A 21,155-nucleotide genomic window follows, 5' to 3' on the forward strand; every position below is an offset into this window, starting at 1 on the left:
AAGTTAGTATGTGTAACCCATGTTTGAATGACATAACTCAATTGGCCATGGTATTTCCTCTTCATCGACTACAATAATTTTGTTTTTGTAATTTCGAGACTTTTTATCCCAATGCATCATTTTACGTGGACAAAAATATATTTATTCGGTTTAAATTCTAGTTTATCGACAAAGTTTTAGAAATTCATATATAAAACTGTAAACTACCTTGTGTCGAGAAATTTATATAAAACTCTAAACTATTTATGTATTTTTTTTACAGTATTTTGAAGAACGGTTATGTTGACAAAACATGTATTTTCATCGGGACGACTTGTATGCCAATGCAAAAATTTTCTTCAATAAAAATTCAATATGCCGACAAAATTGTGTATCGTTAGCAAAACTTGTACATCGACGAAATTTAGTTTCATCGGCAAAACTTGTACGCCGACACAATAATAAACGTTAGAGAAATGGTACTTATGCCGACAAAATTCAATTTTGTCTGCAAGAACTTATCCCGACACGCATACGATGACATTCTTGCCTACACAAAAAAATCTATCGACATAACTTAGAACGACGTGTTTTGAACTTTGGCCGACGTTATTTTTTTCGTTAGCAAAAGTGAAAATCCTTGTAGTGAGCGAGTGGTGAACGTCCATGGTCTACCATCTCACTCGTTAGACTAAAAAAGTAATAGAATCTTTTGAAGTGTTATGAGCAATTTTGGATCAAATGATATAATCAACTATATAAATTCAAATAAAGAGAACCAAAGGTCGAGAAAATAAAAAGGGATTTAGGTCAAATATAGCATGAACGGCCTATTTTAGGCACATGTGAGAGAGTATAGTTTATGTCAAAGTGCAAACTAACATGGTCCATTTCTACTTAAGGCTAGGGTTACGTTGAGACTTAGATAATAGCTAACCAAACACATGTTCGGTGCATGAGCCGATCCAAAAAGCATTACCCTAAGTATGTAGAGCAAAAGAAAAAAATGTTGATAGCAAATGAGTCGGACACTGTAATAGAGTTTGTGTGGCCAAACATCACAGAGAAAGTTATATTTTTCCTTAAGCATATTATATTTCTCATTATCGTTCAAGTTGGTTATATGTGTTTTTTTATATACTTATTCTAATCTCTAACCTTAGAGTATACTTGCTTAAATGTGCAAATTAAAATTTTAAATTTAAACCATGGGTGGGATAAATACTCTCTTTCAAAAGAAAGACAAAATTACAAAGATCAAGACAAAACTAAAGCAAGGAAATTACCTAAAGTATTGTTATAGATAGATGATCATTATCACTGAACATATATATATATATATATATATATCCTCCTATTTAAAAAAAGAAAAAAACATTACCTAAACTATAGGCTACTCAACATCAATCACACAAATGCCTTAGTTCACCTTCAAGTTAAATATATGATCTAGAAAGTCAAGGAATTTGAAAAGACATAAGGTTAATTAGTAATATCCAAGTCTGATAAAAGACAGATCACCCAACACATTCAACAAAGTCATCACCTACCACCCCCCCTTCTAATTTTATCACTTATCTCATTCATAACTCAACTGTATTTTATGGCCACCTCTATGTCCATGAGTATTTCATTCTTAAAATTAATTAACCATAATTTCTCTTTATTTATTATAATATTTTTCATTTTTCTTCACTGATGCATACCATATATAATTTCAAAAACAAAAAGAATTTATTATGATTTTCTGTGTTTTAATGTTTCATTTTTCCCTTAACTTTGTTATGTACCATTTACTAATGTTTAAGTAAACCAAGTCAAACGTTGAAAACTAAAAAATCTTCTTAAAAACTTATTTTGCTTTTAAAATTCACCTCAAAATTCAATTTTTGTACTTAAAAAAAAGATGCAAACTATGGTAAGATAAATGACTATTGAAAAGTTCAATTTTTGAAAACTAAAAACAAAAAACGGATTTCCAAACAAACTATTCATTTCAACCCTAAATATAATATGTAATTTAAATATTTTTAACTTTTTTACTTTTCAATTTCAAAAACTTGAACCAATATCCATAATTTTATAAGGTGAATTGTTATATATGGATCACACAAAAAAATGCAACTATTTACGTGACATAGCAAAAAAAAAACTTAAATAGATTATAAATAGAGTTGGATGAATTTTGTTATATTTGATAAATAGTTTTTCTTTTTTAGAAAGGTCATAATAATTTTTTTTAGAAAATAAAAAGTATATAATTAGATAAGAGTAGAAGATGACTAAAAGAGCACAAGGAGAAAAAAGAGGGTAAAATATAATCTTTGCCCAAACTTTTATTAAGAAAATGAACTCTCTATAGAGTAACGACTCACATTACAAATAAAAGAACTAACCATACATTTACTAATCCAACTTCAAAAAGAAGAGAAATAATCAAGAACTACCAAAAGTACACCATATCATTGACATTTAAGGAGATCACAATAATTACAAGCTACAAACACGAGAAAGGAGAAAGAAAGAGAAATGAATGATATGATCAGAAATTTTTAGAGTGAACATGCATTAATTTATTGAAAGAAGTTAAAAATAAAAAGCTTAGAGTGGGGTTCAATTAAATATCGAATCAAGCCCACTTTGCCATTAATGACATAGCACCAGCTCCTAAGAGAACAGCAATGTAGGATTTGACTTGAAGTTTGATGCTGCCTTGTAATTTAGGGCCCATAAAATCAGCAGAAAGAAGATCCACCAAAGCCATGTAAATGAGAAGGCCAGCTGAAGAAGCATTTAGCAATCCCACAGTTACGAGTGCAACAGGGCTATTTTCTTTGTAGGTTTTTGATAAACCTATTCCAAGTGCTATCCCAAATGGGGTTGTCACTGAGAAAAAGAATACCATTATTGCTTTCTTCATCCACTTGTATTCTGCCTGCATCAATAATATATATACACTTATAATTCACTAATCTAGATTCAAACATTCTTGAATTTTAGGGTTTTTAGGGCTTTGATGAGATATAGTTTAGGCCCTAGTTTTATGAAAGGTTATTATAATTATCTACAGGGGACCAATAATCATCTAAATCAGGACCAAACAAAACTAAACTTGGTTAGAATGGTTTTACTGATTTAATAAGAAAGAGTTCATGGTCTCGAGAGAACCACAATTTGCTTGAATAAAAGTTTGATCGGGTTTTTTTTTATCTTATTGAAAAGATGTTTGAGAGTTATTCTAAAATGCTTAAATCATTTTGTCATTTTCAAAGTATTCTAAACATTTGATCCGTCGGCAAACACCCAATCCACATATTATTTATCGAAAGTCACTTTTTAAGGATTAATCGCCTCAATGAGAACCATTATTTTAATAATTCAAAATCAACTGTGATGAAATGAAAAATACTATGCAACAAATTAATTTGGAGGGATTAAATGAGTATGTATGAGTGATTAGGAATATAAAAAGATTAATTTTCACATTTTAGAATCACCTCCAAGTATTAATATATTTTTTTTAATCAAAGATTTGAAACAAACTCTTTGACTATTTTTCTCCTACTTACCTAATTAAAAACTAATTTTTCAAATCAACATAATGATCACTACATTAAATGGTGGAGAAAAGAGTCATGGTATGGATAATAATAAAAACAATGTGTAGGTTTATTCAACGGATGGTTTACAAGGGCATGGACTTTCAACATGAATTGATAATTTAATGTCTAATAAATAATCCATTGACACACAATGCAAAAATTATTATGAGATATGATGTGTGACCAATAATTGTTATTGTTATTTTACAGTATAGATTGACCATAGGAGCTACTTCAATGTTTACTTTAAAAAACAATAAATAAATAGAGATAATCTTTAAGTAAATTTGAAGAAGATGTATATCATCTTTGTTCATTCCACTCTCTCATATCATAAATAAGCAATGAATTAAAATATTTTAAAAAGAAATAAAATATTTGTGAATGGAATGCATAAAAATAGATGGGAGTTGGGACTAAACTAACTATTTTCCAATAAATAAAATGTATTAAAAGTAATACTTTCACTTAAAACAAATAGTAATGAATTACCTGAAGAATACAGCCACCGAGACCCATCCCTTCAAACATTTGATGGAAACAAAGAGCAGCCACTAGACCTTTGATTGTGCAAGTATCGTTTGTTGCTCCTAGTGAAAGTCCAATCACAACTGAATGGACAACAATTCCCAACTCCAAAACCTAACCACAAGATTCAAACACAGTACCAAATCAATAATTTTTTTTATTATTCAATAACAAAAAGTGATAATATTATTCAAATTTTGATGATATATGTCTAAATCAGTTGAACTACTTTTGTATTGAATCTATAAATGAAGAAGAAGAAAAAAAACAAGAAGGGAATGAGAGAATTTTCACCATGGCAACAACACGATAACGCAAGAGTTGAGAACCAGCATTAGTTTCTTTGGTGTCCATATGGTGGTGGCCATGGAAATGGCCACCACTCACTACAGGCAACTCATGATCATCTCCTCCTCTCGGAGAATTCTCGGGCATAACTTCGTTATGTTTCTTGGTATACAAACTAGTAGCCATAGAATCGACCATGAGGGTGACGATGGCAGACATCATAGCAACGAAGCCCGAAAAGGGAAACTTATGCCATGGATTCTCCTTGAGACAATTCGACCAAAGCATATCGAAAGAGTCAGGCAAAACATGCATGAAACCGGTGGCGAGAATGATACCTGCTGCGAAAGCTTTGAGAATGACAAACATGTTTCTATCAGGGTGCAACATTGGGATCGATCGGGTGACGAGTGGCGAGCCGACACCAATGACACTCGCAATGAGGATCGAGAAAATGGCAATGATTTTAAGACGTAAAGCTTTGTGTTTGTTTGTACATGAATTGGCTGTGGTTTCACATTCATCAGATTGTGAAACAGCTTGGATTGAGAAAAAACAGATGAGAAACAAGAAGATTGAGAAGGGTTTAGTGAAGGATGCCATTGGATTTGACTTTTGGCTTCTTTCAAGGTTTTTTCTCTACTTGAATTTGGATTAATAAGTGAAATTTGATATCTCAATTTCCTTGAGTTGTGGAATTTTGCACAAGGACAACTTATTATTTATATACAAACCCTAACAACAAGGAGATTCTCTCATCAACCATCCAAAGGGTATTTTAAATCAAACGTTTCTATTTTTGTTGCCATCATGTGCTCTCTACTTTTTAAATTTTTTTAATGCAACTATCCCAATAGCCCCATTAATGAGTTAAAATGAAATGATAAAATATTAAAAAAAAATTAATGAAGTTCATTAAACTTTTATTACCATTATTTTGATAGCTAGCTCAAGTTTTTGTTCTATTTTTAAAATTCGTTGTATCTTTTGTTGTCCATCTTTTGATAAATACAGTCTTTGATGTGAGATTTGAAACATACAACATACCAAATTAATGATTCTTCTTCTTTACATATACATACTTCTCATTATCATCAATTTAGTTTTATCAAATTTTAAGCTATCAAACAAAAAAGGCGCTTATAAAAGGGTTTTTTCAAATTTTACAAGGCTTTTTTCAACTCCAAATAAATGTTAATAATTGTAGCACATAGTTTCAATGGGAATATTTAAGGGTCTTTTTTTCTTCGTTGTGAAAATGGCAAAAAATAAATATATAAAAATTTGGGTTTGAATTTGGAAAAGGCAAAGTACACAGCAAAGTACATGGAGATTTGTGAATATAAAAAATAGGGCAAGTGGTTGAGATTGGAAATGCTTGTGGAAGCTTGTGGGTAGCGTTGGGCAAAGGGCGTAGGCATGCATGGTTGTGTGTGTTTTTGCTTTCCATGTCAAGTTGGGGAAGATTGCGAGATTTTTTCTCCAATTAACAAGGGTCGAAAATGACTTAGAAAGTGTTTTTTTTTTTTTTTTTTCAATTTCTTTTTACAAATCTAGCACTCATTCTCCCCTTTTTTATTAGAAAGTGAAATTAATTTAGGCTCTATTAGATTAATTTTTCTATTTTTATTTCAATTTTTTAAAATATAAATTACGAAAAAATAGATACCAGTTATATTTGTGTTTGATAGTTTTAAATTGAAAAAAATAAGTTATTATTATAAAAATAAAAGAGATTGTTTTGAATCACAAAACTATTGAAAATATTTACAAATATTGCAAAAGTTTACTTCTTATCCATGGTAGTTCGAGATAGACTTAGATTGACATCTACTAGTACTATCACGATAGAAAGTAATTTTTTTTATATTTATAAATAAGTTAACTCATCGTTATATTTAAAAACGTTCATAGAAATATGAGATTTTGGTATGTCACATTCTTAGTTTCTAACCTTTTGTTGCTGTCCTAAATCTATCTTTAACCTTTCAAAATATCTATAAATTTGTTAAATGTATGTTTTATTATTTGAAAACTGCATATGTTATTATATGGTCCTTGTCATTATTTTCTTTTTCAAAATTGCATTTTCATTTAAACATTTTTTAACAAAAAAAAATATATATATTGAAAAAAAGTAGTTTAAAACCCTTTTAAACTTCACCATTAACATATTAAATATTTCGAATTTTTCATTTTTCATTTTACGCATTACATTCATTTTAATAAAGACAGATTCATTAGTTAAATTAAATTGTTGAACGTTTTATTATTGAAATGCATAACTATTTGTATCGTATGGTTTGGTGAAAAGCAGTATAACATTTTGTCTAATCTTTCAAATGTTTTATTTTATTCCGCTCCCTCCAGGTAGCGAATGACAACCAATTTTGACTTGCCAAATTGAATGTTTGTCATGCCATAATTGCATCATATCAACTTGTTACAGTACAAGAAAATGGGATCTCCTGATGCGAAAAATCGTTGGAAGATATATAGAAAAGCGTTGAGAAAGGATCTTCCAAATGCATAAATGGGCGTTGGGATGAAAGTGAGGCAGAATGATTAGTTGGAAGAGGATCTCTCGACGAACAAAATGAAGCGTTAGGAGATCCTAGACATCTCCTAACACCGTCATATGGCGTCAGGAGATGTCTAGGATCTCTCAACGCTTAATTTTGTGAATTAAAAGATCCTCTACTTTTTTAAAAAACCTTTTCATTATTAAATGGAAGGTATGTTGACAGTACAAATTGGGTAACCGTCCATTTCCTTATCAGAACCATCTCCATTGTCATCATCTTCATTACTTGGATAATCATCCATTTCTTCATCTCCTGTGTGCAAACAAGCAGAAACATAAAAGGATTGATCAGTCAAAAGTCCAAATCGTGCAAATGACACTAGTAGTAAGTAAACAAGAAGAAAATAAAACCATATTTTATCTTCGTTGTTAAGAAAATGAAGTACATTCACAAAACTCATTCCAAACTTTTGAATATAATTCCAAAAACAAAAGTCAAGAAGAAATATTGGGAGAGTTAAAATAAAAAAAGAAACCCACTGATCAAAAAGAAAACTAAGAACAAATAAAAAAAGAAACCCACTGATCAAAAAGAAAACTAAGAACAAATTCAAAGAGGTTTATATTTAAGGTTTTAAAATTTGAATTTTCTCCAACCAAGAGGTCGTGACAGAGACGAAGACGAAGGAAGTGGCAACGAAGAACAGAGGGACAACCGATGAAGACGACACACCAGCACTAACAACGCGATTGCCCCGACTCTGACGACAGAGGTATGAGCAACCATAGAGAACTTCATTTCTATCCATCCCTTTCCCCTTCTTCACGAATCTATGAAGAGCGGAGGTTTTATTAAAGGCTAACTCTTGATGCTTTACTTAAAGCGTTGAGATATATCGAAGAATTCTCGACAATTAAAATAAAGTATCGGGAATTCTTGGATATATCTCGACATTTTAAGTAAAGCATTGGGAATTCTTGCTTCTCCCAATGCCTCATTTTGTGTGTCAAGAAAGGTCCTAACTCTCGATGGTGTAAACGACGTTGAGAGATCCAAAATTTCTTGTAGTGTTAGTATTTTCAGTCAGCTCACATAACACGAAGTGTCTTAGAAGAGATGATCAAGTTACTGTTTTTGAAACTTTTATATCTTAGTTTGAAGAAACTTTGTACTTTCTTTATATGTACTCTCTTTATTCAAATATCAATGAAGTATTTTTTGTTTTCAAATGAGTTCTCATCTCACAACAAGTTCGTGTGTTTAGTTCACTTACTAGGCGTTCTGCGTTCTATCTAACGGAGAGAGATTCACATTAAATGTCTAGGCAGTCATGCCTCCACATGTATCACACAAAGTGATCTTGGGAGTGGCCGGGAGTGGGGAGAGGGGAGAGGGGGGGGGGGGAGGGAGAGGCCATGAGCGTGACACTGAAACTTTCAAAATTGTTGTGCCTAAAAGTTCTAGTTCACAAGCTTATTAACCAAGTTAACTTATGATAGAACTAGAAGAGTTGGTTTTCAACCTCCAAAGGGGTATGGTTTTGAGGATATGGTCACTTTGGATATGTAGGTTACTGAAGATGTGGATTCCCATAAGCCATCCATCAATAAAAAAGTTGTTTCATGTAGTGAGTATGGTTTGTTGCTATGGGGAATGAGATGGACTATAAGAAAATGGAGATATCTCGATGCAATAAAATGCGTCAAAAACCTTAGAAAATAGCACATACGTTGACGTCATAAGGTGTGTCGACAAATTGAATTTTTCCCGAAGTTGAGTTCATAACGTCGAGAATGGCCAGCCAATCCTCGATGTGTACATCTACACATCGGGGAAAAGAAAATAATTAAATAATAATTCTCTATTTCCCGATGCCGTGCATATACACGTCGGGATTGGTGCAACTATTCCGAACGTGAACATTTAATAGGTTGGGAAAAAAAAGACAATAAGATAATAATTTCATGTTCTCTGATGCCCATGCATATATACGTTGGAAATGAGTTAGCTATGTCCAATGTGGACATTTATGACGTCGAGGGAAAAGGAAACAGTTAAATAATAATTCACTTTTCAACCAACATCATGCAATTAATGTTAGAAGTAAACGTTATATTTCCAACATTGTTACTAAGGGCATCAGGATTACTTTGGTCGACACACTTGGTGTTTTCTCGGCGTTTTTATACCTCGGGAATAGCCCGATTTCTTGTAGTAAGAAAAGGCTCATCGTTGACTATTCTCACCGTCTTCCTCCGTCACTCACCGTGTTTGCCGTTTGTCGTTGTCTGCCACCACCTCTCTTCATTCCGGTGAGTGTTTTAGTTATTGTTTTGTTAAAGAATTAGTTTTAGATTTAGATTTTGAAATAGTGGTTTAGATTTTAAAATGTTTTTAGGATTTAATATTGAATTTGAATTTAAGGGGTGTAATGGTTTAAAATTTTGAGGAGGTGGGGGATTTAGATTTTGAAATGTTTTTAGGATCCAATATTGAACTTGAATTTGAGGGAGGGGTAATGATTTAAAGATTTGAGATGGTTTTGATTTCAAAATGGGGGAGGGGGTTATATTGAATTTGAGGGGGGAGGGGGTTATATTGAATTTGAGGGGAGGGGGTTTAAATATTGAATTTTGAGGATGGGGGTAATGATTTTAAAATTTGGGGGGAAGGGGTAGTTGTTATTTGCGTGGTTGAGATTTGTTTTGGCTATCTTCTAGTTATAGTAGCCTTTAGTTTAAACAGAGTGTTTTATTTGTTAGTAATTTTGTTTGTTGGAAGTGTTAGATAGCTTGTAAGGATTGAAGTAATTTATGGTTTATTTGTTCTGGCTATCCTGCTCTTATGGTAGTCTTTTTAGTTTAAACTTAGATTTTAATTTGTTAGTATTTTTGTTTGTTGGAAGTGTTAGGTAGCTTGTAAAGATTGAAGTAATTTGTGGTTAGTTTATTTTGGTTATCCTGCAGTTATGGCGTAGCCTTTTTAGTTTAAACTTAGCTTTAGTGAAAGTTGGGAGATTTGGTATTTATAAGGTGTAGCTTATTCATGGAGTAAGTTCGAGCATTTGAGAGGGGGAATATAAGACCTATCAAACCTATATATGTTTTAGGTCTTTAACGATGGACAAGAGTTAGATAAAACATAAGAAATAAATTCTCGGATGAGTATAGAGAGGGAATGTCCCAATTTTTAGAGGTTGCAAAGTGTCACGTTGATGATTACAGACGAACAAGGTGACCATGCAAGAGATGTATGAACTCAATTCGGGGAGTCATTAGAGAGTGTGGAGTAACATCTATTAACAATTGGAATATCCCTCTCCTATACAGATTGAGTGTATCATGGAGAGCTAGTGAACTTGAATAGAGGTATGGAAAGATTTGATGAAGGAAGTAGTAGTAACCCTTTTCATGAAGGAAATGAAATGATGAGTATGCTTATGATTTACAAGCTTCGATTGAACATGAAGAAGAAATATAGGAAAGTTTAGAGAATGAGATGTCGTTTAATATTAGTGTAGAACAAGAGACAATAAACGTATTTCAAGAGTTATTGAATCAAGCACATAATGAGCTATAACTCGGTTGTTCAGAATTTTACTTCCTGAACTTTTTGGTTAAGTTGATGCATATCAAGGTTTTTTCCTCCCTTAACTTTCTTACAATCAAAACATGAGCTCACTGAAGAACGAGGTCAATCAGTGAGACGTGTGGAGCTGTTTAGAGAAACATACGTCAATAGGAATGGCCAATTCGTTTCATAGGTACTTGCAAATGCACATATAAGTTTATGATTTATTTTAGTTTGTTTTATTTTTCAACTTTTAATTGTGAGTTTATAACTTAAAACTTTTGGTGCAGAATCAAATGTTGGAACTCCAGCCCCAACTCACCCCAGAAGGTTCTCAACCACTCTCTAGGGATGAGATATGCGAGACCGTTTTGGGTAGACAACTTAACTACTCAAAAGGTCTTGGTTGGGGTCCTAAGCCCAGGTCTCAGAAGAGTGGTAGCAATTCTTCGTCTTCGTATCTGCAAGAAATGCACTCTAGAAGGTTAGTGAACTAAGAGCTAGCCTTGAGTGCTCGCAATCAAGATTGAAGAACAAAGAAGTGAACTTGAAGAAGCTAAACGATTGATTGAAGAACAATGAAGAACATCAGAGATTCATGCCGACAAATGGAAGAAAATGTTCGACAAATGAAACAAATGAAGAAGATGATTGAGGAAATGAATTAGCCACACAGAGGACTTTGAACACTTGGAGTACAGTAGTAGAAAGAGTACCATGCTACGTTTGGACTTCAAACGTTTTAACCATGTTAAAATAGTTTTCATTTCCCATCTCATGGAAAACTCTTTTAGTCCCGCTTAGTATTTTTCAACTTTTAAGTTATTTAATTTGTTAACGGTGATATATAAATTTACTTTCATGACATTGTAGGTGTGGACTTGTTCGAAGAAGGCGTTTGCGGTGACTAGGACATGGTGTATTTTTTTTCTTTTTTACGTAATTGCTTCAAAAAATTTGTAATTATTCGAATAGTTCAATTTAGTTTCTAAGTATATAAATTCTAATTTGGTATTTTAATAATTTTTTTATTTATCTTTCATAATTTTATTGAATTTAAATCGAATCAAAACCAAAAAAAGTACCTCACGATAAAAAAAAATTTGAACATAATAATTGAAATATATATATACATATATTAAATTTATCTCCTAACGCACTAAAGGCATCAGGAATGATGTCTTTCCTCCGACGTCATAAGCAATATGCTGGGGCAACCGTCCTCGACGTCGTGTCAGGAGTACCTTTCTATTAATGTAGGGATGTGACATCGGAAGTCACCTATTGCTGAAGTGCTTTAACCATTGACATTTTTCAGCATCGGGAGTAAGTCGTAACCGACACCTTTTCATTTGCATGTCGAGAATTCCTCCCTGAGGCACTACTATCGACTTTCTTTCGACGGTGCTATGTCAATGCTTGATGGCGTTGGGAGACTCCTAATTTCTTATAGTTTCTCTTGACAAGAATAAGACTTAAGAAGATAAAATTGTCACTTGTAAATAGGTCTTTTACGAAAAAGAAGAGAATGTTACCTTTAGAGGGCATTAAGTATAAAGCTCGAGTTGTTGCTAGATGGTTCACACAGAGAGAAGGAATTGATAATAATGAGATTTTCTTATTAATAGTCAAACATACTTCTATACGGGTGTTACTAGTTAGCTATGATAGCATATAAGAATTTGAAACTTGAGCAGTTAGATGTGAAAATAACTTTCTTACATGGAGATTTAGGAGAAAGAATTTATATGACCCAACATATGGGTTCTAGTTTCTAGGTAAAGAAGATTATGTTTGCAAGTTAAAGAAGTCTTTGTATGAGTTGAAAAAGTCTCTGAGGCGATGGTACAAGCAATTTGATAGTTATATGGTTGGACATGGCTACAGTAGGAGTCCATATGATTGTTGTGTATATCACAACAAGGTTGCCGAATGGTTTGATGATTTATCTTCTTTTATATGTGGATGATGTGCTTATAGCTCTAAACTCCAAGTTTGATTTTAAGAAGTTGAAAATCGTCTCAATGTTGTGTTTGATATGAAGGATTTGTGTGTTGCTCAGAATATTTTGGGATGGAGATTTATAGGAAAAGAGATCAAAACAAGTTATTCTTGTCACAGAAAAGTTATATTCGTAAAATATTGGTCAGGTTTGGTATGCCATCAGCTAAGTCTATAGATACTCTCAGTCCTGCAAATGCTCATTTGTCATTAGTGTTTTCGTCTGAGTCTAAAGCTGAGAAGGAGTATATATCTCGAGTTCCTTATGTCAGTGTAGCAGGAAGTTTGATATATGTTATGATTTATACTAGGCGTGATCTTGCACATGTTGTTCATGTTGTTACTAGATTAATTGGTTAACTTGGGAAGAAGCATTGACAACCTGTGAAAAGAATTTTTGGTTATCTTAAAGGTACATATGATCTTGATCTAGTTTATGCGAATGACACAAAGTGTTTGGTGATCGGTTATTATTTTTTATTTTGACTATGCTGGAGATGTTGACAACATGAGGTTTAGGATTGGATATGCATTTTTTAGTAAATTTATTAACTAGCTAGAATTCCTCTCTAAAAAGACATTAGAATGGAATTAAACATATACTTCATTATCTCCGATGAACAACTTATGTGAGTTTGTTTTATTCAAATAAATCAAATTTTGGCTTAGTTAGTTTTGTAGATTCTGGATATTTATCTAATCCACATAAAGCTGGATCTCAATTAAGGAATTGTTATATCATGGTGATCAGTGAAATAGACCATAACGACCACTTCCTAAAATCATGTTGAAATTTTTGCAATCCACGACGCAAGTCAAGAATATATATGGCTAAAACCAATGATTCAACAAACATTCGTGGAACATGTGGCTTGTCGATCTTCAAGTAAAAATCTTCAAACGATACTATATATGAAAACAACATGAGATGTATAACTTAAATCAAATGAGGTTTTATTAAAGGCGATAGAACAAAGCATATGTCATTGAAGCTTTTCTACACTCATGATGGTGAAGAAAATGACAATACATCACATACACAAATTTTTTCAAAGGATAACCTAACATAATTATTTACAAAATCATTACCTACAACAATTTTTGAAAAATTGATGAACAACATTGAAATACGGTGACTCAAAAATCTCAAGTGATATTTCTATGATGAGGAGTAAATTATATTTTTGTAAGTGTAAATTACATGAAATATGTACTTTTTCCTTCATTATAATTTTTTTCTATTGAGATTTTTCCTAGTAAGGTTTTAACGAGACATAGTACATATAGGTAATGGACATCTCATTGGAAATATTATAAATATTAGTAAAATAGATGTCTCATTACACTTGGAGTTCGTTGCCCAAGTGTCACCTCCTTTGCATTCCACTACATTGTCATGTGTCATTTTATTTCACATGAAACATCTTTCCCTCAAGATACAAACCCTTAATAATCATGTAACCTACCTCATGCTTGTCAAATTGTGTATAAATAACAACATTTGGTGGATTTTGTAAGACATTCCAAATGAGAAGAAGTGGAATTCTTTTTAGACTTTCTTATTTTATTATTTATTTATTTTATTTTAATATTATATTTTTGGGACATTTTAAAAACTAGCATAGCGAACCAAAATATTTACAAAATATAGAAAACTTCTATCATTGTCTATCAGTGCATTTAATAGGCATTTATCGACTTCTATCGATGTCTAACAATGTCTACCATTATTAATAATTTTCTATATTTTATTTATTTTAATAATAATTTTGTGTTATTAACAAGGTCTATAGAACTTAAAGGATAAGTATAATTAAACAAATGTCATAGTCAGAACAAGAAGTTGAACTATTGGTGGCTTTGTTCTTTCTTTGAAATAATCAAAACGGCTTCTTCCATGCCTTTTTAAAAGGTTCATTTCTCCTATTTTAAGTTTGGTTTATGCAATACAATATTTTATGATCACATACGATTTTTGACTTCTGAGATTTTATTTTTCCAATAACTTCAAACCTTCCCTACCAACTTTTAGAACTTTAATTAAACTTCAGAAATAGAAAATAAAAAGTTTTCCCAAAAATAGAAAAAGAATGTACAAACTAAAATTACTAAAAGATAAAATGTATAAATATATTTTTTTTTGTTAAAATTCTATATTTTTTACATTTTTTTAAAAGAAAAAGTCTAATTCTGGTGGAGAAATAAACAAAAGAGAATTTATATGTTTCTTAATTTTTCTAAGTCAACTTGTTGTGTAGTATCATTATCCGTACTTATTATATTTCATCTCTCTGCCTCTAAACAATAAAAAAAATTGAAAATTTTGTTTCCTTATTCATTTCTATTTAGCTTCATTTGAACAGTTTTGAAGTTTGATTTTAATTTAGTCTTATTTTAAAATGTTATAACTTTATGTTTGATAGGAAAGTTTTGTTTGAATTTGGTCCTAAATTTCTATATTTACCTTTTTAGTCTTGTTAATAAATTTAGAGTAATTAAATACATTATAATTAATTAAATTTAACTATTTTTCATCCATTTTAATTATTTTACTCCATAATTACTGTAAATTAGGTAATAAATATTAACATCAATGTTTTGAACGTGAGTATTTTTAATGAAAAATTGAGCTTAGAAACGTAAAGATTTGAAATTTATAGATAAAAACATAGTAAATTAAGAGTCTCCTTTAAATATTGTTTAATCATTGATGTACTTAATGGTGTACTTTGCACCAAGTTTAGTAAATATATAAACTAATTAAGCCTGACTATGTCGTTACAAAATAAAATAAAGATCGAAAGTTTATAATAAATTAAAACTGACGATAAGATAAATGAGACAAAAAAGAAATCGTTAAAATACGATTATTTAGAGATCATATTATGTCCATCATATGAAATAGTTTTATTATGAGAATGAGTCCACATTGGTGATGTTTTATATGGCGAAAATATAAGAGTCAACCTCTTTAATTGGATTCCTCTTTACAAATGACTTTCCAACCAATTCCACATCATTCATTTTAGTTTGTTTTTTCAAAAAATCATAATTAAATTTGTACAGAAATGTATACTATTCAACAATGTGGTTGCAACTTTTTAATCGAAAGGAAATTTGATATTATATTGCAAGGCAGTAGCCAAATTTTAAAATATGGTTCAAATAATGGGTGTACTTGGGGTTCAACAATGTGGTTATAATTATATAGGTCGAACTATGTAATATCTTATTTTTCTTTGAAGAAATTTAAATTCATTGTAGTGTATATATCAACAAACAGTGCTACAAATCCTTAACTGATATGTACTTTTTTAGGTGTAACAATCCAACTACAATACTGTGTATAGCTTTAACAACTCTACAGTAAAAAATATGTATATCTTAGAATTCTACAAATAAAAAACACTGTTCTATTTGTCAATTGCCATTAAACAATAAATATAGGAAAAGTAAGAAAGTAGGGAGGAGAGAAAATTGAAAACATCCAGTGCTGAAATTGTTTGTGAGACAAATATTTACGTCACGAAAAATAGCAAAGTAACCCATGCCATACTCCCAGGAAAAGCTCGAACGACCTTCAACAAAAGGGCACCTGTACCCGAAACCGAGACAGGTGGGTAGGTAGAGAATACCTACGAGCATGAGACAACTCTCTCTAAGGAACTCGACAAAATAGCCCCGTAACTTCGGGAGAAGGGGTGCCTCCTCACAAAGGGGGTCGTGGGTAAGTTTTAGTGGAATGGAATAAAGTTAATGAATCAAGATAATTTAAAATAAAATAAGATTGGATTCTAGCATATATGAGATTAGAAAACTTATATCATAATTCCGGCAGGGCTAAGGTAAATCACGAAGCAAATCTTGCTAAATACAGTACATACTTTGAGTATAACGATAATGTTCAATCTCAAAAGTAATCAACATAACAAGGCTTTTAGAAATTAAAATAACCATGAGCTTATAAAATCCTCTCGGTCTTGTAGAGATTCAAAAAATAACCGAGACACACTTTTGATACATGTTCTAAAGACAACTATTCATTTTGCACAAATTACAAACAAACTATAATGATTGTCTCACAAGGATACAACAACTAATTCTAATAGAACTACAATACCAAGCTACTCGGGAAGTTGAGAAAACTTGTGAATACTTGCTCTCAATTTAAATCAATATCAAAAGAAAGAAAGACATGAGATAACTCTTCAATTCGAAAATGGATTTTATCAATAAAAGAACAAGTTTCTATACATCAGCTAGCAAGTTAGTAAATTTCCAAAAAAAAAATAAAAATAATAATAATAGTAAATAAATAAATACAAATTGAAATATTTGTCATATTTAATTCAATTTCATTGTTATTTCATCACATGTTCAAGATACTGTTTCTATGGTGTTTGCAAAAGGTTAAATAGTTATTGAACTGATTTCTCAAGCCATTATATGATTGATTGATATGATTATGGTTTATGAATGCAAAAGGATTGTTTCAATGTTTTCAAGTATGTTTTATCTTAGCTCGAATATTATATGGGATCTATTGTATAGATGTGGTTAACTTCATACTAATGGTAAGGTTGACGAGCCTATTTTTAACTATAGGCCATCAGGAAGGGTATATTTAATATGCCTTAAAGGGGAAGGATTATAGTGAAAGTTGTTTCCTATTGATGGTTTCGTCTTAGGACGGAGTGGTTTAATACTGCTTGGGGCTATGAATCATATCTTTCAAAAGCTATGCAATGCAATTAAAAGATCAATGTTTCCTTCAAATTTTATTAAAGGTATGAAATGAGTATGTTAAACAGTTAAGAAATGAGTATTTACTAATAAATTTTATTAAAGCTACATTTTTATGTTAAAGAGTTTATAAAAACTTATTTTATAAAACTGTCGCTCACTAAGTCTTTTGATTTACTTTTTAAAAATGGTTTCCCTCTTTTCAAGTATAGATTGTGAATATTTGAGTGCTAGACTTACTATTGCTAGGCCAATCAACTTTTAGTCACGAAAGGAATAATTTATTAAAAGTAAAACATGATTTGTGAAACTTTATACTTCTTGTGCTTTATATGTTTTACATAATATTTATAAAAGTTATTTCAAATGGTTTGCACTTTAGTTTTATTAGCATAAACACTTCCACTTACAAATTGATTTAAGTTTTAAGGTTAAGGGTCAGTTAGAATTATTTCAGACGTCGATGATTTTAGTTAACATCATACCATCTCTCAGGTCTAGAGCAAGTGATATGGGAGAGAGAGTGAAGTGATAAACCCACTGCAACTCAACATCCTAATCAGTCACCTTATGAGAAGAGCCCATCCAATCACTATAAATTTAACTTTCATATGTCTACTCAAATTTGTACATGAAACATTATCTAATCGTTGGAGTTTATGCCGTAAAGCTCGTAGTTTTGTACATAAACCGTTGATTAGTTTTAATAATTAAGTAAGATTTTGTTATTTTATCTTGTGTTTTTTGTTTGGCATAACATTATCAATTACAATAAACATTCATAAGGTTATTAAATAAAATTTGAAAAATATGAAGTTGATGTACAAATGGATCATGTAAAGGTAATAATCTAAAAGGGTTCATGATTATAAATAAAGTTAGGTGTCTTATTCTAGTTACATTATGGAGATGAACCACTTTGTGATAGTTACAAACGATTTGATCATAATCTAAATCATTCATATGAAGACATGTAAGAGGGGTATCAAACAAAGTATTTTTACAAGACCTAAATTTGAAACAATTAATTTCTTTTTGTAAACCCATTAGTTGGAGAGATTAATATTTCATAAGATGATTATGTGTAACTCAATTTTAATCTCAAGTGAGATATGAACTCTTATCTGTGAGAGTTCATCATTTGGTTTGCATGTGTGAAAATGACCCTAGTCGCTGACTAAATATGCCTACCATTTTGAAAGCTTGTCAAATAAGAACTTGAGGAGATAACTTCACAGTATGACATTCACTCATTCTCTTAAATTCCCTTAACTTCTGACTTAGAGACTTGATCACCCCTCTCAATAGCCCTCGGGGAATAGTTTATGGTTGAATCTTAAATAAATTGTTCCTTATAGGATTAATGGTACTTAAGGAAATAGAGATAATTACAAGGGTAAAATGGACTTTTGACTCAATTGATTTATGAACAACTCATTAAAGATCGACTTGTATTGTCTATGGATACAACTTTGTCCTACAATGCATAAGAAAGCAAATGCAGTTGATCCATAGGTTTATAGTGGTTTGTTTTCTAGTTCATGAAAGAAGATCAATTAATTAAAAAAGTTCACTTAATAAATTTTAGATCATTAGGGCTTATAAAGTTCATAAGGTCCCCTTGCTAGCTCACCCGACCCACACCAAGAATGATCAAATACATTAAAAGAAAATTTGAAGTGTTTGCATGTATGAGAAAAAATATTAATTTTATTGGAGACAGATAAATCATATTTTATTATAAAGTTAATTTGAATAAGATTCAAATTAGAACTATAATATGGAGAATTAATTTATTCAAATCAGATTCAAATAATTAATTTTTGGATTTGAATGTGATCCAAATTTAATAGATAATGGGAGAAATTAAATCTATTTGTATATGATTCAAATGTTTTAAGTTGTTTTAATACGAAATATGAAAAGGGGTTTTTTCAAAAATAGAACAAAGCTCGAAAATATTTACACTGTCTAGAACAATTTCAAAAAAGGAAAAAATCCACAAACTCACAACGTGAAATAACAAAAATTCCCCCACAATTAATCTGTCACACACCCGTGAAAAAATGATTTTGTATGCAATATAAACGATCTCTAAGCAATGATGTCGTAGCAAGTCTAAACAATCTTGTAGTAACGATCTTTTAGCAAGTTTAAATGATCTTGTACCCTTGTACCCAACCTAATCGATATTGTACCCTTATAACTAGTCTAAACGATCTTGTACCTAATCAAAATGATCTATTAGTGGTAGTGGTCTATCTTTGTCTATCTGAAATAAACAATTGAAAGTTTAGATATTGGTACACGATCGTTTAGACAATGTACCAATATCATTTAGATTATATACCAAGAAGAAAAGAAAAAAAGATGAGAAATGAAGAAGGAAAAAATAATAAAATTAATTTTTTATGTTTCAATATTCAAGATTGTGTGACTTTCTTTCACTGCATTATAAATATCCAATATTTTATATATAAAATGTTAATACAAAACTCAACATGAAAATTGAAAGTGAATCTAATATAGTAACATGCAAGTCAAGCAAAATGTGTTCTAACAAGAATAACTAATAAGTGTAAGTTAGTATTTGATAGCAGCATAAAAGTGTTATGTTTTCTAAGTTAGCATACCTGAGTTTAGTCAAACTTATGCATCGATCTCTTATTTTGTAGGAAATATTCATCAAGGGAGGCAAAGAAGTCAAACGTTACAAAAATGACACAATTCCAGGCAGAAGAGCACAATAAACGAAAAATTTGGAGAGCTTGATCGATGCAAAACCTGAGAGCATCCTCAAGCGCAACAATGTCGGTTATGTCGGTTAATGGCCAAGTGCCATTGTGCTACGCTTCAACAAAACGTGCCCAACATCATAAGCACCTGCCTAAAGCATCGTGGCGCTCCAAAGTTTAACATACAGATCATACGACTACCTTTTTGCTCCAATTTGAACAAAAAAGGCTATTTTTCCAACCTTTTCACATAACTTGTATCATTTTTCACTTAGAGCACTACACACATTGTAAAATCCTCTCAAAATTGTATCAAACTTGTTTGAAGATTTAATTTGATGTTCATCAAATTCCTTGAGACCTCCAAAAGAATCATGAAGAACTAAGATGTAACTTCTATTGGAAATAAGATTTGAATGATGTATAATGTAATCTTGTTTGTAATTTCATGCTTAATCTTGTATTGATTTCTTTATTGAATGACTTGATCAACCATTGAACTTGATTCTTATTTAAATTTAATGACGCAAAGTATAATCTTTGGATTGAGTTGAAAAACTTAGAACTTTGAATTTCTTTTAAGCATTTTTCTTTCAATATCTTCATATATGCACACACTTTTTGCTTAAATTTCTACAATATTAATCCCTTCACACACTTTTTGCTTAAATTTCTACAATATTAATCCCTTAGAACTTAAAGAAAATTTGAAATATGCATGAAAATTTTGAAGAGAAAAGTGCATGGGAAGAACATAGAATGAATGTGATTTAATTATTGTTCATGAATCTAGGGTAATTAGTCTCTAATCATCTACTTAGTCGTAGATTGCAATTGTTATCATTTTCTTGATAAAATTCTATGATAGAAAGTTATCTAAATCTCTTGTTCCAAATCATTTCCTTGAAAGAAACTATTTCATTCTTTCAGATTTCCATTTGATTTCATAAACAAGAAAACAAGTACATTTTCACACACATATTTTCTTAAAATTTTAGATTTATAAAACCTCCCTTTCATACGTAGAATTCTTGATTGGTGACAAAAGCATCTTTGTAAACCCTAGAGGAACTCAAGAGGTGAATAAGAGGTTGAGCTTAGTTGGGAAAAATCGATTTAAGCTTCATGATGCAAGAGAAATTGGAAAGAAATTTTCCAAAAGTTTGATGGTTGTTAAGTGTTAT

The 21,155-nt window shown here is 31.0% G+C and overlaps 1 protein-coding gene across 2 annotated transcripts; it reads right to left on the reverse strand.

Annotated features, from left to right (window-relative positions):
• Positions 1-2,290: 2,290 nt before the first annotated feature.
• LOC101221552 (fe(2+) transport protein 1) lies at positions 2,291-5,126 on the reverse strand. 2 transcript variants are annotated; one of them, XM_004145406.3, is made up of 3 exons: positions 4,404-5,117; positions 4,074-4,223; positions 2,291-2,914 (listed from the first exon to the last, which is right to left on the reverse strand). In XM_004145406.3, the coding sequence occupies exons 1-3, from the start codon at positions 4,998-5,000 to the stop codon at positions 2,609-2,611; spliced, it is 1,053 nt and encodes a 350-aa protein (XP_004145454.1). In that variant the 5' UTR covers positions 5,001-5,117; the 3' UTR covers positions 2,291-2,608. The 2 variants fall into 2 exon arrangements, with proteins under 2 accessions (XP_004145454.1, XP_031736579.1); XM_031880719.1 differs by having other exon boundaries at positions 2,734-2,865; positions 4,404-5,126.
• Positions 5,127-21,155: the final 16,029 nt, after the last annotated feature.

The sequence above is a fragment of the Cucumis sativus genome, chromosome 1 (genome assembly GCF_000004075.3).
Source record: "Cucumis sativus cultivar 9930 chromosome 1, Cucumber_9930_V3, whole genome shotgun sequence".
Taxonomy (NCBI): domain Eukaryota; kingdom Viridiplantae; phylum Streptophyta; class Magnoliopsida; order Cucurbitales; family Cucurbitaceae; genus Cucumis; species Cucumis sativus.

What these genes read in the sequence shown, in the direction of transcription:
- LOC101221552 (XM_004145406.3), bottom strand. Translation starts at nt 5,000, where the DNA reads ATGGCATCCTTCACTAAACCCTTCTCAATCTTCTTGTTTCTCATCTGT. An exon ending in GTTATCGTGTTGTTGCCATG is followed by an intron (nt 4,224 to 4,403) that starts GTGAAAATTCTC and finishes TCTTGTGGTTAG; the next exon opens with GTTTTGGAGTTGGGAATTGT. An exon ending in TCGGTGGCTGTATTCTTCAG is followed by an intron (nt 2,915 to 4,073) that starts GTAATTCATTAC and finishes TTATTGATGCAG; the next exon opens with GCAGAATACAAGTGGATGAA.